This window comes from Amblyomma mixtum, chromosome 5, assembly GCF_055824585.1.
Source record: "Amblyomma mixtum isolate Tamu chromosome 5, ASM5582458v1, whole genome shotgun sequence".
Lineage (NCBI taxonomy): Eukaryota > Metazoa > Arthropoda > Arachnida > Ixodida > Ixodidae > Amblyomma > Amblyomma mixtum.
Window position 1 is genome coordinate 134,193,447 of NC_143016.1, and position 17,515 is coordinate 134,210,961.

Consider the following 17,515-nt stretch of genomic DNA (forward strand, 5'->3'; position numbering starts at 1 on the left):
ACGATTTCATTGCATCATCGTATAGTTGTTGGCGGCCAAAAAGGGTTTAGATGAGAGGTACCAAAGGAATCGTGAAACACCTGTTTCTCGATGGCAGAACGGAAAGCCTAAAACTGGCCGTGGGGATTTGAAGGACACTCGTGCAGAATGAAGTTTTCCAGAATCTATTTAATACAACTTTCATGATATGTTTACAGTGCCCACTGAGTGGCAAACTTGCCATCACCAAAGCGGAACAAAGCACCCCCTTAAAGATAACATGGGGGGAACCAATGTTTCTTCATTGATAAAAAGATACATACTTTGATGGCATGCAGCGATTTGTGTTCAATGCCGCCATAACGAATAACGTACTCTGTATGGTGAGGTCATATTCAAAAATCAGCCAACATGCATATGTCAACTGCAATTTATTGATCCCTGCTCATGCCATCTATTGTGAATGGCGACGTCCGAGGAACCATTGGTTTGAGATCAATGCAGACAAAAACACGGCCCCGCGTCAGGCGTAATCCGTATTTCTGAACGCATAGCAGGCCCATATTACTGAGAAAGCCGCTTCTCTCCTTCTTCGATGAGGTGTTTCCCTATTAGGTCCATGCGCTTACAAAAATGTCTGACGAAATCAGCGTCGTTTTCGGAGCCTGGTAAGCTGTAACTTGCCACAAATTTTTCAATAAGCTTATCCACAATCTGCGTAGCTTTCTCTAAAGCTGTCTTCTTGGCGGCCTCCAGAGCGGCTTCAGCGGCGGATTTCGCGACTTCTTTTAAGGCCTCATAAAGCACTTTCCCGGCTTTCGTGAAGAAGGCCTTGATATTTTCGGCAGCAGTTATTAGTGCCTGCTTGACCTTTTGCCAGAAGCCACGCCAGGAGTATTCTTCCACCTGAAAAAAAAAATGACGGGATGGTCACACATCTGATGCGACCATTTCGCAAAAGACGGTGCATTTAACCTCGATAATTACAATAATTGTTTTACTCTAACGAACTCTTCATGTAAGCGCCAAGGCTTGGCATACGCGGCAGATTTTTTCTGGAGGGTGCAAGTGGGTGAAGGTATATGGTGAGAGGGTGAACGTCGGGTCGGGAGAGGGCTCGATAGAGGCACAGTTAAAGGGCAGCCCATATCTAGGGAGGTAGGGCTGAGACGCCCTTCCTACTCTCTCCTTGAAATCCATTTCGCCGTCACTTTTTCTTTCCGTTGCTGCTGCGTAGGCTTCTAATCGTTCGACAAATTGTGGATGATGGAGGGAGGCAGGTTGTTGGTAGGTTGCCCTTTCTAAGGGTGGGATAGGGTAGTGTGTGGTGCATGATACCTATGAAAAGAGGAAGTGGGCGGGGTCACGGCAGGGACGTGGATAGGGTAGGAAGGCGGGTGGGTGGCCAGCACCCTAAGGGGGTGCAATGGGGAGGTGGCTAGTATCTCTGGTGAGTTGTGCTTGGCTCTCTGAACCTACAGACTAAAAAGCCCGGCATTATCGAATTGTGACATTCGTATAGATTTCGAAGTAAAAAAAATATATACATAGAGATGAAGCTCAAGTGAATTGAGTAAAAAATTTTCCAATGCACCCAAACTGTTCAACAACACACTGGATTCTTTTTTTTTCGGTATTTTTCCTGAGCAAGCAGTACTGCATTTATTCATGTTTGATGTTGATTGCACTCGCTAGCTTTTCTGGCGGATAAGTAAAGATACCTAATGTTACCCATCTGCCTTTTTCTTTAAATAAATCTAGATATCTCCTCCTGGGGTATTAGCAATGCGCGATATATTGGAATTGCAGGGTTATGTCACGGGCGCCAATGACAAAGAACACCAACACGTATGAACACCAGAACGGAACAGCCGTGCCGCAGCGTCACGTGCCACAGCTCTGCAATGTTCTTATTCTTCTCTTCTGCGCGCCGCTATGCTTTGGTCGCGCTTTTGCTGCAGAAAAAGGAGGGCTCTACACAAAAGTTAGACTCCTTTGAGAGAAGAAAAATCGTTTTCTGATCTCAGCCTATCGATGTATTCGGGGTGATCTAAGGAAAAGTATGGTGCAGTTCTCCATTCCTAGACTCACTATATCTATGTGCGTGTTGCTATATGGCCCTACCGAAGTAACTTTGTGCACGTACATGCAGTCGAGCTGCTTTTCCAAGTAAGACGACTCTGAAGTACCGTCAAGAACTGCTGAATACTGAACATACAAATGAGTAGTTAAATTAATATATCGCATTATAATAACGTAGTACTTTAATTATTGACTACGCCGATAACGATAACGGTTGTATTAATCAGAAAACAACGTCTATATTCGTTAATTACCAAACGTCACCAAAACCCTTTAGCGACTTCGGCTTCCATGGCATTCATGAATTAAGTGCCCTCTATTAGCAGCATTCCAAAGCACACACCGAATCTAGCAACAGCAATTTGGTCATAATGTAAGATGATGTGAAACTCCACTAATAGGGACTGCGAGGTACACAACAAATTGACTTATCTCTCAGCATCGCATTTTGCTTTTCATGCCAGGAATTCAAGCTTTCAGAATGTTCCATCGTATAAACTCGCCATAAAAACAGAAATGAAAGGCATGTTTTTTATTGTCGTCTTCACAATGCAGTGGCCCCATTGCGTCAAAAAATGTCACTGCTCAGTGAGTAGTTTCTCCGGTCTGACACTTGTATATTCTAGTAACAGCCACCTATCTGGTGCATTAAGGTTTGCCCTTGGCCTGATTCGGCGTTCATACCCCAGAAACAGTGATAGTTAGCTGTAAATTGCATGGTTGGCGAGAGTGCTGCCCTCACCTCATCGTCATCGATATGACTCTTCTCGATGTCCCGTGCTGCTTCCCGCAGTATATGTCCCACAAGAATTGCCTCCTCGGCGCTGCTTATTATTTGTGAATCGACAAAACCGGCCAACTTGTAGTCATCTTCCGGAAGCTTGTACGCCGACGCTGCAATAACAAAATCAACAAATTATAGGGGCACTGCAAGGCGTAATGCAAGCTAGGTTTTTCTTGTTGATCGAATGTTATAAAAAGAAAAGAAAATTTATGACGCGAAGCAAAGGTTATTCAACACAGATGATCAAAACACAGAGCAGGATTTGTTTTACACAAGGTTTTTCGGACCTTCCGTTTCAAATTTTTCCTCCAAATGTTGTGCCAGAGATGGTCAAATTTAGCTAGCCAATCCACAAATGAATACGAAGCTTGTTAGCTTTAGGTTTTTGTTTTATATATCTTGCATTCGTGCCTTTTGACGGGATACTGTTTATGATACAGCCCCAGGGACCCCTTCAAGCGCGAGATACGTGGAATAAGCAACACTATGCACGCAATTTCTTACAACCTCGGAACACAAGATGTTGAACCCTGAATGCAAAAAAAAACTTAGACCATGAGGTGGTTGCACATTGCATGGGCGGGTGCAGTCATATAAGCGTTTCGCTCGTGTACACGCAGATGTTCAAATATCTGCGCTGTGGACTGTTGCAATGCAGTTCACAAAGCTAGAGACTTCTAATATACTAGTGCCAGATGGACACAACAGTAAAGCAAGAAAAATGGCGACGCCCATGCAGCGCTTATCTGCCATGTCTGTAAACATACGAGGGGGTACCCAAAAGAAACCGGACTTATTTTTGTTTGAACTTATTTGTTCACATTTTAAGCACAGACCTTCAATCTCCTTCAAAGTATTCCCCACTTGCAATGATACGCTTGTCGAATCTTTCATTCCATTTTTCAAAACATTGTTCAAATTCATCTTTTGGGATGCTTGACAGTGCCTCCATCGTTTTTTTTCTTCACCTCAGCAACATCAGCGAAACGCTTTCCATTCACCTGTCTTTTCATTCTAGGAAACAAAGAAAGTAGCACGGGGCAAGCTCGGGAGAGTATGAGGGTTGAGGAATAGGCGTCATGCCATTTTTGGTCCAAAATTGTCGTAGAGACAGGGCTGTGTGAGCAGGGGCATTGTCATGATAGAAAAACCAGTCACCCGACCGCCACAAATCTGGCCGCTTCCACCGCACACTGTTGCCCAATCTTTTCAAAACATCCAAGTAGAAAGCCTGGCTAACTGTCTGACCCTGCGGAACAAATTCTCAATGGACGACTCCTCTCACGTCGAAAAAACAAATCAGCATTTTGAGGTTTGGTTTCACCTGCCGAGCTTTCTTGAGGCGAGGTGAATTTGAAGTTTCCATTGGCATGATTGTTGTTTTGATTCAGGATTAGATTCAGGAACACTTGGTTGTCCCCATAGCATCGTCCTTGTACGGCTTTCTTAATATTTCAAGAGTTTCTATTCAACTTTTTCCGAGCAAAAATCAGAATTTCAGCGGCGCACGCTGTTCACGAAAATCACCCTTGCAAAAACGACATTCACACAAAACAGTCGTCACTCTAAAACTCTGCCTAAACTAGTCTGACCTCCTTCAACGACGGCACTCGGCTTACTGACTCTGGAATGTTCGTTCTGTGCGCTCCTAGTGGCAAAACGCGGTACCACAGAAGCTTTGCCGACCAAAAAATTTAGTCCGGTTTTTTTTGGCTACCCCCTTAGATGGCTGCAGGAATTGCCTGTAAGGTTCCTTACTGTGTATGAGAACCTTCATCTCTGGAATACACGGATGGGCGGCGCGTATATAATGAAAAACTTAATATTGACCCCTTTATGCTGATTTCCTGTACACATTGTGAGAGGCTATTATATATTTCGGCACGCTTCTAATACCAGGAATGGCCGCATTCACTGAGCATTAACTTCCCACCTAAGGCATCTGGAACCAGCAGGGGAAAACCGCCGCCAAGTGGCGACGCCGTTGGTGCCTCGGATATTATTTCTGAAAGCCCTCACTATAACAAGCGCTTCGACCTAGGTGAAGAGCATTACGAAATACCTGTTGACGATAAAAATAAAACTGATGTGCTGAACTTTGGTTGTGCGATACCTTTCATTAAAAAGTGAATGTTCCTTCCACGACACTTCAGGGGCTGAAGCAACTTAGCGCTTTGGAAGGCAAAATCAGTAGTTTTTCCGCCTTAATTCAATTTTATGAATCTCTACTGTAGTTCCTAGTTATTTTTCTAACCTCTTCCTTCCATTTTGCAGCTATACAGCGTTGTTTTGCACAGCGCATTCCAAAGTTACCTTCCCACTTTGTGGTCTCAAGTAGGGCAAAAATTCCTGAGGGCACCTTCGACTTTTTTTTTTTAACAAGCAATATATTCATCCGTAGAGAGTAACTGCGTGCATGTGGTTTAGGTTTTTTTTTTACATCAACGACATCATTGCTAAGGGTCGCTAGCTAAAACATTTAACGTGCGCGCGATAGATAGTAGTCACTCCTTCTATATTTTTGCGTCATATCTTTGGGAACGGGAACGGGTTTCCTCTGTGCTTGTTTCCCTTTAAAGATTAGGTCAATTAATTCATTCTAACTAAGTAATGTTATGAATACAGAAAGGTATAAGGAGTAAAATGTCGCGCTATCTCAAGGTAACTTAAAGGAGTCTGAAGTTACCCTTTCGAGGCCGGCTCTACTGTATTGCGCCATGGCATTTCAAGCCTCTTTGGGCTCCTGCGCTTGTGAGGATAAATATTTGCTAGAACACAGAAATCTGCCACTAACACTTGACTTTAATTATCATTTAATACACCCTTCCGGGGAGAGAACAGCCAGAATAATAACGGATGGCTGATATTACCTGTAGTTAAATAACCTCCAAATCTGATGATTTGGGCCGTGTCTATTTTCTGAAATTAGTGGGCGTGGTTTGCTATAAACTTGTCTTCACGGTTGAATTAAATTTTATATATATATTAAAATTCCTCGCACATAAATTACCATCGGTATATTGGGGCTAGCCACGGGTAGCGCAGGGAACTTTCATTGTTTCTTTTCTTTTTAAGTACCAGAACCCAATATATAGAGGAATATTTATGATATAATATAATATATAACAGAAGGTAATATAAAAAGATATAAGTTCGATATGGGCGCACAAGTTCAAGTCTGTAATAGCACCAATCTGTTGTACAACATGAACTGGTGGGCGAGTTGGTCTGACATATCTAGTGAAGCAGCGCAACGGCACAAGGCCAAGGGAAGAAGAGGACAAACACAGCGCTGAACTGACAACAAATGTTTGGCGTACTGTTTGGCGCCAACCAATCTGTTGGCGCCATCCAATGTTTGACGCCGACCAATCTGTTGGCGTACTAGGGTCGCATATTCGATACCCACGAAGTTTTCAGATTAAGCCCGGTTTACTGTGGCGAACCTACAGTTTCCAAGCAAGAACAGTCATTGCCCTTGATTACTCTAACTAAACAAATGAACTTACATGCCAAGAAAACCAAGCTAAATATGCAGATGTTGACGACAGCTCCCTTCATTGTGGCAGTGTTGTATACGACGCTCTGAAAAAAAAAAACATTGATTGTGTAAGGTGACTTTTTTATGCTACAAAAGTACGATATAGAAGACTGTAGGAAATGTTCGAACTAAGATCCTACTTGATCTCTCCGGAGTGTCATAAAACAGTGGACTGGTGTAGCCGTATGGCTGCGCTTGGGTGGATGCCAATGAGTAATTACTTCCTTATTAAAACAGTGGACTGCACATAATGAACACCAGCAAAAACATGGAACTCAGTCATTTACAATTCATGCCGTACAGATCTCACATTCTAAAAGCTCGGGCTGCCTAAGATAACTTATTATAGCTGTGTGCTTATACTATGCAATAGATAAACTTTGCAGATCAAGCGATGTGTTCTTTAGCCAAGGCTCGACGTTTACTACAATCTTAAAGCGAAAATTCCTGAGCTTTCAAATATAGATGTAAAGACGGCTGCAATTTGCAGTAGTTCAAATCCTAAGTTTTAAGACTGCCTCTTTGCGTTGCCTAAATCCGGCCGTGACAGCAAAGGCGACGGCTGGCGCCATTTTGCTAAGTCTTATGCCGAACGTCTTGAACGATCGAAACAAGTGTAACATTTCTATCGGAACGGCATCGAGACTGAGTGCTCACTTCATTCAGCCAGCTCAATGAACTTCACATGGAAACCACTTTCACTTAATGTACACTCTGTTAGAGCAAAAGTTCGCTCACCGTATGAAACAGCACACTAGGAACGTCGGTGTGGCCTAGAAATTCGGTCGCGCTTGCATTCCCGCTAGCATGCGTCTTTTATGCGGTGCCTGGCAGCATGCCTCCCTACTCTCGCTGGCTGGCTGCTGATAAACTGATAGGCTCTATTGTTTCGGTTAAAGTTAACAAATGAAGCTAATGACCGCCGGCAACATAAGTGTCCTCGAGCGGATGTTGATTGGCCAAGTACGTCTTTTCTAGAAAAAACGCTACCAGCATAAGATATGTAAGTATGCGCAATGCAAAACCACTTGAGTTCCGCAGCTTGTCTATATACATCCTCGTAGACACTGTCGACCGGCAGAGCTTTTAGAGAAGCCGGAAGATAGGAGAAGGATGGAACTGTAACAGCTTACTGGTCCCTTACAGGTCATTCAGTCTCAACATGGCTGCAATGTAGGGTGTTCAACATCACCGTAACTGCGCGATCTTCAGTATACTCTACGTTTGACTCCGTCTATATTACGTATACAAATGTTGCTCTCTCTTACCTCCAATTAACCATGTTCTGAGCCAGCTGAAGACACCACAATTCCAAAGGCTGCACCACCTGAATATCTGCCGCTCCTTTATTTCTTTGAGTCGTTTTTAAAATTACAACCGCTGTATTTTGGGCGACGACAGATTAAACAGCGGTAACTTTTAGTTGCACTTCTCATTTTTGTCATCCTTTTGATTTCGAACATCTGTCCTGAACTGGGTAGGATCTCTTCTAGAGGTGGGAGTTGCACTCGTTTTCGAATTCAGTTAAATTTCAACACCAATGTAGAGAAAAACCTTCTAAACTCCTCCTTAGAGGCAGGTGGAATGGTTCGAGCTTTCTACTACCTGGATTTCAATAGAGTGGATATCAATAGAAGGCACCAAGGGGTGGCAAAAAGTGAGCTGGACGTATCAGACAAGGAAGTAATTAGTTGCGGTCATTAAGTAGCCGTAGCTTGCGCAGGGCACGGTTAACTAGGGATTAACTGGAGGGACATTTGTCCTTGTGTGAGCGTGTTTACACTGAAAATGACAATGGTGATCGCTTCAGCGCATACAAAAACACCCACGTAAGAGAGACCAAACATTTTGAAATGAACAGGAACAAGAGCGACGCGTCCCAAGCTGTAATCTAGGACTTCATTTTTAATTTTTCTGGGCTGGTTTTAGGATTCTCTTATTTTATACATAACAGGTCTATCTGTTTGACAAGGTTGAGCTATTTGTGAATTATTTTTTCACTAATATAATAATATAATAAGAAAATAAATATTGTGTATGTTCAGATTTTTTTACAACTGCCGAAGTTCACAACCTCACTCTTAGTCAAGAGCCCCAAGTGGCTAGTAGCAAGAAAACCAGACACGCAAAAGTCGCTGGGTGGCACAGCGGAGCTTCAGCTTTTCAGTTTCTCATTACCTGCCAAATTTCCTTGAGAACGCTCTCCAAAACTACGTCATGAGGGAGTCCTTTCAAGAACTTATAAATTCTATTTTTAAGTTGTCCACAGCATTCGAATCCACTCAACCGAGATAGCGGGGTCATCGCATCAAGACGACAGAAAGCACGACAAAGCGCTTCAGGTGGTGCATGAGCGCAAGATATGAGTTGCGCGCGTTCTGATACCAATGTGGTTCTATGGGTGCGTAGCGAGTCCTAATTTTTTCTCTTATGTGGAAAATAAACCCTAGTTAGTTTTGTATGTTGCTTGGAGTTCACCGATGAATGTCCGTACACCTCACTGAGTACAGACCCTTAGACAACTTTGTTGACCAAAATTGCGCAAATATCAACTATGCACTACATATCTTCGCTACAAGTCATGTAACTTTAAACGAAGTTCTGATTTGTAGTTCCAAGTACAAGCCTGTACTTTTTGTTTTCAGAGGAAAACGTAATTTTAAAGGAATATCCTGGAAGACAACCAAGTTTTTTGCTTAAGCATTTCATCAAAAAGAAAACTGAATACACGAAAATAAATTCGCATCAAAACAACGAAAGCATACAGCGGGGTAAGGAGACTGATTCAGGTTGTTTCCATATTGCCATTCGAATTTATCACGTATTCCGCTCACGTTTATCATCCGGAGCATGACGAGAGGACACCCCGGTTGCCAGGTGGTACAAGAATCATCCGTGCATGAAAAAATATGCCCTATGCCCACGCCTTTCACTCATATTGTTATTCCACCCGACAAGTCGAATTGCATACCGGTGTCTAGATCAAGAGCTTATATCATGCACAACGCTTTTGCTGCCAGCTCTATGTGAGGGATACATGCCTGTAATAAATTAGATTTGAAAAGCTAACCTGAAAGACTGCTGCTCTAAGTTTTTGGTTTGTGAGAGATCGCAAAATATCCCGTAAGTCAGCTTCCACGTTGGCTACTAAATACGCGCTGTATAACTATTATTACCTTACTAGACAATGTCGGTGAGGTCGTGTCCGCAGAACGCGTCAGCAGTAGTTTTCACGTTCTCGAAAGAGGCAGCATGAAACGAATGATTGTAATCGAAAGAAGATTATGCGATGATGCGGCGCAAAAAGAAATATATCGATTGGATGATTAGTCAATTAATTAGACCAAAAATGTCCAAAATACATCAAAATAGCGCGGTCGTACATGTGGTTAACGGACGGGAAAAGAGACGTGGACGGCGGAATAGTTCAAAACTAGGCATCGGAGTGAAAAAAATGTTTGAAATGAAATGAAATGTACTTGATGACTGATAATTAATAAAAAAAATTCATTGACACAGAATAATTAATTAATTATGAGCAAAAACCATTGGACGGTTCGGTTTGAATTATTGGGGTTTAACGTCCCAAAGCAACTCAGGCTAAGAGGGACGCCGTAGTGAAGGGCTCCCGAAATTTCGACCACCTGTGGTTCTTTAACGTGGACTGACATCGCACAACACACGAGCCTATAGAATTTCGCCTTCATTGAAATTCGGCCGCGGCGGCGGGGATCGAACCCGCGTCTTTCGGGACAGCAACCGAGCGCCGTAACCACTGAGCCACCGCGGCGGGCGCCGTTGGATGGTTCAGTAAGCTGGACGGGGATATAGTAAGTGGACGGGAAAGCAACCACGGCGACACATTTGAAAAACCCAAATGGTTGGCTGAGATTAAGGAATGTATAAATGGAGTAAATAAATCAATATTTAATTAAAGAATGAGATAATTACACTAATTCTGCGATGAAATTAATAATACGATAAATAGAGGCAAAAAAAGGCGACCGCTGCCGAGGGCGTCAGTGCTTTCGCAAATGCGGGTCTCAAAGTGATCTCTAATGTTTGTTTGTTTTTTCTCTACCCTTTTCTGACCTTCATTGTTTCTATTTTTAATGGTGGTCATCGAAGAGTCACAGCATCCAGTTTCATTCAGGTCCAGAAAAAGAATTAGTTTTGTAATCGACGGTGAGGCATCGCTTTCTCTTGTTTCATACTCTCGCAGCCTTGCCAGCTGCGTTGTCGTAAACAACTCTGAGAACACTCAAGCGGGTGTCTGCACTCATGCTATGAAAAGTGCTTTCCCGGGCAAACAACGATAGGCGCTGCTTCTGATAAATGGCACGACGGATATTGTCTTACATTCCTTATTCTGAGCTCATATTTCATCGATACAGCGTACCTACAGTCTAGGGAAAGGTTTCATCCTTTTTAATTTGCCGTGTTAGTCAATAGAAAATCAGCGGTGTAGCTATTTCATGGCTGAAGGATTGATTGAAAGTTCAAAAGGAAACAGCCATATGCTGCTGGTGGGATCCGAACAGAGGACCTCAAAATTTTGTGAACGGTGCTCTACCAAGTGTGCAACAGCGGTGACTGTCCACGCTTTACATTGGGAGGGATTTAAGTCGCATGTAACCTAACCCTGAAAGTGATGACCACCGCGCCCTCTTGCACAGAGGCGGATGAAGTTAATTTTAGTATTATCGCCAGTGTCGCGTTTAACGTGATCGAACAGTGAGGGCGGAAACTGTGTGAAAATCCTAATATCCTATGCCATTGACACTTCCAGAACCAAGAACTTTGTTAAACTTTTGAGCAGATAACGTTAGGAAAATGAGGGCTTTATTTCACATACATATGAAAAAAAGCCAACAGCCACCGAAACCTAGGAAAATATAGGGAATGTTTCTGCTCTTTTTATGTGTGTACTGTAGCGAAATATAAATTATTAGTGTGACTGTTTCATGGCTCAAAAAATAGCCGATGAGAAAGCAGAATGAAAAAAAAAGCGATTTTTTGTGCATCATTTATGCGATGGAGCTGTATGGGAAGTAAATAGGATAAGGGAGCTAGGTGGGTGGCCCACATTGGTGGCCGCATTTAGGCTGTCCGCATAGGTTCGTAATGGTACCGAATGCAGTGATCTGCGGGCAGCCCCACGGAGGCGATGTTGTGTCTTTTTGCAGAACCTACAAAGTGCCTACTGGGGTCCCAACGTAACATTACAATTTGTGGTGCTTGGGTGATAAGAAGAAGGAACATCTAAACGGATCCGTATACGCCATTCATATTAAGAAAGGTTGATTAGCAAGCCGCTCACCATTTGCCATCTTCATCACAATGTTGACGTTTACATTCATGTTAAATTTTAACCGCCGGTGATCATCCTAAACATGTCAATGTACGCAGGAGAAAAACCCGCAAACTCCAGCTTGAACAGAAAAAACGCCGCCAAAAATAAGACATCCATGAACACTTTAAAATGGCAGGCACATGTACAGGTAAGCTCTATATCTGGCCTTCAATGTTGTGGAAAGTTTGGCCTCTTACATGTCCTGGCTCTTCCCGATGCAATAATATTGAAGATATTCTTGTATATTTGGTGCGAAATGGCGAGAAATCTGCCACTCCACACGTTAAGTTTATATCGAAAAGTGCAACTTATTCTTCAGCATTCAGCACGCGCACAAACCAGCGTAAGTACAACCAAATAAAAAAAATATTAAAATATCCGTATTGAAAACGCAAATCAGACACTGTAGAGTGAAATTCAATTGCTGTCTTCATTGCTTTCTTGATTTGCTGAATCATGGTCAACGTATTTCCCAAAAATACTGTTGTCATAATATCGAAGGAGAAATGTGGCTAAATGTTCCAGTTTGAGCAACGTATTAAGAAATACCTAGCCAGGTTTCGTCTATTCGCGGCGAGGTAATGCTTTCTCTTATGTTATGCCTAAAGGATGAGCCAACAACCATGCGATAAACAACTGCGATGCGGTTTAGGTGAGTTCTGTTCGCACTGGAGCTATCAAGTGTACTTTCCCGCGTAAACAGCGATAAAAGCTGTTTCTGATAAGAGACATGACGGATATTGCCTTCATTTCGTCATCGAGCGTTCATTGACCTGCCACGCTGCAGCATAGCTGGAGTCCAGGTGAATTATCCTAAGACAGCATATAGGAAACATATTCAACTAGTGATTTCCTTTTCTGAAAACCTTCTCCTCGTAATAGAGAGTTAATTTGGTTAGGGTTATACACGTTGTATGCTGATACCTTTTTTGTAGCAACGCCAGAAATGAAAGACAATAACTGGGAACAGACAACTCCCCCACAGGGCCCAATATTAATGTACACAGCCGTGTGGGCTCAGTTTTACTAGAAAACTGATGAACTCCAGACTGCTCTGCACGAAGCGTATTTTTAACGAAGATGATGTGTTATGGTACTGCTGCCTATCAGAGTACACGCGGATTACACGCGAAGCAAATGTTGGTGAGTCGGTGAGTTGGTGAGGTTTTTGCCAGAATGGTTTTAAAACACTGTTACTAAAACAACCCATAAAAGCGTGCTCCCTCGTTCGATTCGCAAAAAAATATTACTCAAAAAGTCCCGCTTAACAACAGCGGCTATTTAAACAAATAAAAAATTCAGTGTGCACTTTCTTGCCTCTGAAACGTGGTAGCCCCCCCCCCCCCCCTTACCATCCCGGGCTTGAAAAAAGAACCTAACTTTGCGGTGAATTTTTTTCACTTTACTCCTTGGCGTGTTTCAACTCACCGCTTGATATTCTCGCAGCACTAACGTCATTTTTAACCTTTCACCTGTTTCACGTGATCGTAAATGAATTATAACATATTTAAGAGGCAAAAACCCGAACATATTATAAACAAATGTATTGCAAGCGTCCACAAGAGCGCACATTTCATGTAATGTTCGGTTGTAACAAAGTAATTTGGAGGCCTTGTTTAGACGAGCTCAACCCACGAAGACGAAAGGGAAGACTACGGGACGAGTGCCCGTCTCCTGTCGACCGTGGTCTGTGTTCGCTTTTTCCGGTGCTATTAAAAAGGGTTCAGTTCCAATTCCCGTTTGTTGTATAAGTGTATAGACATGCAGAAATTCAATATAGTCAAGGCTAGGATTGCACATGCAAGTATTGCCATTGGCTTCTTCTTAGAGCTGATGAATAAACGTTTCATTAATTCTTTTGGCAATCATGGCAACCAGTAACAACAGCCGATATACGTTAACCATTTCAAATAGTCAAGGACCAGAGAGCCGTAGAGCCCGTTATTTTAAAGCAGGTTTCTGTCATAAAGGCATTACTCTCTTCTATCTGAACGGCAAAAAGGAACAAACAATTCGAGAACTTCTCTTCCATAGTGTTTCAGGCTGCCGTTATCAGGCCCTATGAAAGCCGCGAGAGAAAATATTGCATTGTCGGTGTGAGCACCTTACAGTGTACACAAACCATCACCGGAAGGTCTAAGGGGAACGCACGATTGCAAACCGGGAATGATGCAGTGGGCATGTCACGCCACGCCGTCTGTAACGATTGCTTCAGCCACACCACCCGTAGCACCCGTCACTAGACCCGCTCGAAGAGCATAAGTATATAGTGTGTTTCACGTCAGCCTTTACACAAGTGTTAAAAATAGGCTGTTTTAGTTGCACGAGCGCTTTTTTCGGCATTACGTTGTCAGTGCTGTAGAACATCAGAATACAACTAAGGTGTGATAATTCTCATGCTTGTTAAATAACATTGAATAGTTAACTTCTTAACCATAAAGCGGTAACCGCATGAGGCGATATTCCTTCGCGATGCGTCGCGCGATGACGACGCCGTCGCCCATCGCTGTCGCTGGCGCAAACCGCACGAAGCGACGAGACTCGGCGTCGGAGCGGCGCGTTTTCAATGTTGCTCGACTGCTGCCACTTCAGCGTTCAGTCATTTGGCGTTAATTAACGCGTAGAACAACGTTCCTAAGGCTCCACACAAGATAAAACACAATAAAAACATTGAAAAAAATATATGTGGGCAATAATTTTATTTTTGTCTAATACGCAAAGTCACGTGACAGAAAAGCGCACGCATTTTTTGCTTCCTCCATGAGCGCGCGCTCTTCCAGTCTGCTGCCGGCCTCCCCAGCGTATTTGTCCGCCATTGTACGCCGATGGAAACTCACAATGCCTGTCTTTCTACTATCCCCTCACCCATTTCCTTTCACTTCTACATACTGCCTGCTATCCTTTATTTCCGCTGCCCCAGCTCAGGTGCTTCCAGCAGCGATAGCAGATGCCGGGGTAGAAAAAATCTTATACCTTCCATATTCAATGCAAAATAAAAAAAAAACACTACACAACAGCCTGCCATGGTGAGGGCACGGCCGGTCTCGACGCGCGCGCTCAGCAGCGACCGGCTGTGGTGAGGGCTACGTCGGCTGCTGCTCCGGTGAAAAAAAAAAAAAAGAAACGACTTTCACGCGCAAAACGGCTCGGAAGTTGCGCACCCGCAAGACCTACCGTCATTGGCTAGTCTCGCGCGGCACTTCCGGGCGATGGGCGAAATTTTCTGCAAACCCAGAAACCGGGCGACGCGATGAGCGGCAGTGGTTCGGCGGCCCTCAGCTCATCGCGCGATGCCATCGCGCGGCGTGTCGCCGCGAATTATCGCCTCATGCGGTTAGCGCTTAAACGTTAGGTTCCTTAATTATTGATAAGCGTGTAGCCCACACTAAGTAATATCCGTATAAATTTACAGAATTTCGAAAACGCGGATACCTTCGGCGCTGTGATGCAAAAACGTTTGCCTACATCGCGCCAAAATAAAGGCGCTTTTCAGAAGCTTGCAGGCAAAGCAGCCTTTCCAGTGCATGCCACTCGTCGAAATAGAGAAAATTTGTTGATTCACAATGCCGAGGGTAACCCCGTTTTCGAAAGTAATTACCATGCCTAAAGGTACTAGTTAAAAGTGAACTGCTAAATATTAATTAAAAACTCTGTTCTGATGCACAACACTTCTGAAAAAGCTAAGCCGGAAAAAGCGCTCTTTTAGTTCAGCATATCTTTAAAACTTGCGTAAAGTGTTAGGTAAAACGCCGCGCATAGCTCAGCGTGTAGTGTTAAGCCTGTTCCGCACCACATAGAGGTTGGACTCTTTGTTAACACACTGTGGCATTCATGTCTAGCCTCGCTACTTTCTTATCAACCTTCAATGGTGCCAAATTGGATTTTTTCCGCATCTTGCTGTAGGCCAGGATCACGTTAGTTAGCATCCCATGTTTTCAGTTTGTTCTTAATTCGTTGAGCAAACATGTTGGCATTTATGTCTTTATGAAGCCTCTGAGGTCATTGCCCTCTGCATGATACATAGGCATCCCGAGGTGGCTTGTCTCGCATATTATGATGCAATGCTTCTGTGACTGCAGCCGTTCTCCTTATACGGGCGGAAGAATCGATGGCAGCACGGTAGAGCAAAAAGCTAATGACTAAATATTTTGTAACTTCACGTACACGGACGTAAACAAGGCCTTTCACCTTTGCGTATTGGGACCTATATTCAGTTGGCCCAGTTACCTATACACTTCGGGATGTTCCCGCTGCAGATGCGATAAGAAAGTCCCTGCCCATAGGACGGGAGTCTTTTCAGCGTGCCATGTTTTCTTTCACATTACCAACGCTTGCCTTAACACATGGCAAGCACGGCATCTCACGAGAAGAGCTCTCAGGATTTCCATCACCTACATCAGGTATCACGGGGCATAAGGGAGTCTGAGAACTGCCCAAAACCCGCTTCTTTAAAGTTTTAAATGCATGTCGCTGCCCCATTTTCGGCTAACTCAGACGTCCTGACTCCGAAAATGACGCCATGGTACAGGTGAGCAGTTGGATGTGCTACAACGAGCAAACTCCCTTGTGTTATGTGATCACGGCGAACGTTCAAGGATAACAGGTTTACAAAACTAATGCTCTGCCCTCTACTATAGCAGTCCCCCACAGCCATCATGTAGCTTAGGCAATAGCACTCGACAACTAGTAAAGGTGCTGCCATTGTAAAAGAAAAATGAAAAATCTCATAGGGACGGTTATCATCTTCTCTCATAACCCACTCCGTTACAGAGGACCCTTGAAACGGATTCTAAGGACGCATGAACGTTGGCCGTTATCGGAAGATTATAACAGTCTCAGGACAAAAATACTACATTAACCGAAAACTTAGGTGCTGCATCATCATCATCATCAGCCTGACTACACCCACTGAAGGGCAAAGGCCTTTCCCATGTCTCTCCAAATAACCCTGTCCTTTGTCAGTGGCCACCACTGTATCCCCACAAACTTCTTAATCTCATGCGCCCACCTAACTTTCTGCCGTCCCCTGCTACGTTTGCTTTCTCTTGGAATCCACTCCGTTACCCTTAATGACCAGCGGTTATCTTGCCTTCGCATTACATGCCCTGCCCAAGCCCATTTCTTCCTCTTGATTTCAACTAAGGTGTCATTAACCCGCGTTTGTTCCCTCACCCACTCCGCCCTCTTCCGATCTCTTAACGTTACACCTATCATTTTCCTTTCCATAGCTCGCTGCGTTGTTCTTAACTTAAGCTGAACCCTCTTTGTTAGCCTCCACGTTTCTGCCCCATAGGTGAGTACTGGTAGGATACAGCTGTTGTATACTTTTCTCTTCAGGGATATTGGTAAGCTACCTTTCATGGTTTGAGAGAACCTGCCATATGCGCTCCACCCCATTCTTATTCTTCAAGTCTTTTTCCTCTCATGATCCGGATCTGCGGTCACTACCTGCCCTAAGTAGGCATATTCTCTTACTACTTCCAGCACCTCGCTACCAATTGCGAACTGCTGTTCCCTTGCTAGGCTGTTGAACATTACTTTGGTTTTCTGCATGTTAATTCTTAGCCCCAGCATTCTACTCTGCCTGTCTAACTGATTGATCATGATTTGCAGTTCTTGTCCTGAGTGGCTTAGCAAGGCAATGTGATCAGCGAATCGCAAATTACTCAGGTATTCTCCATTAACTCTTATCCCCAACTGTTCCCATTCCAGTTCCCGGAATACCTCCTGTAAGCACGCAGTGAAGAGCATTGGCGAGATCGTGCCTCCCTGCCTG

General features: G+C 43.8%; 1 protein-coding gene across 1 annotated transcript; it reads right to left on the reverse strand.

Moving 5' to 3' along the window:
* Positions 1 to 368: 368 nt before the first annotated feature.
* Positions 369 to 6,440, reverse strand: LOC149343805 (uncharacterized). The gene is made up of 3 exons (XM_089542497.1): positions 6,355 to 6,440; positions 2,804 to 2,955; positions 369 to 885 (listed from the first exon to the last, which is right to left on the reverse strand). The coding sequence occupies exons 1-3, from the start codon at positions 6,404 to 6,406 to the stop codon at positions 544 to 546; spliced, it is 546 nt and encodes a 181-aa protein (XP_089398623.1). The 5' UTR covers positions 6,407 to 6,440; the 3' UTR covers positions 369 to 543.
* Between the last annotated feature and the right edge of the window lie 11,075 nt (positions 6,441 to 17,515).

What these genes read in the sequence shown, in the direction of transcription:
- LOC149343805 (XM_089542497.1), bottom strand. Translation starts at nt 6,406, where the DNA reads ATGAAGGGAGCTGTCGTCAACATCTGCATATTTAGCTTGGTTTTCTTG. An exon ending in TAGCTTGGTTTTCTTGGCAT is followed by an intron (nt 2,956 to 6,354) that starts GTAAGTTCATTT and finishes TTGTTATTGCAG; the next exon opens with CGTCGGCGTACAAGCTTCCG. An exon ending in GTCATATCGATGACGATGAG is followed by an intron (nt 886 to 2,803) that starts GTGAGGGCAGCA and finishes TTTTTTTTTCAG; the next exon opens with GTGGAAGAATACTCCTGGCG.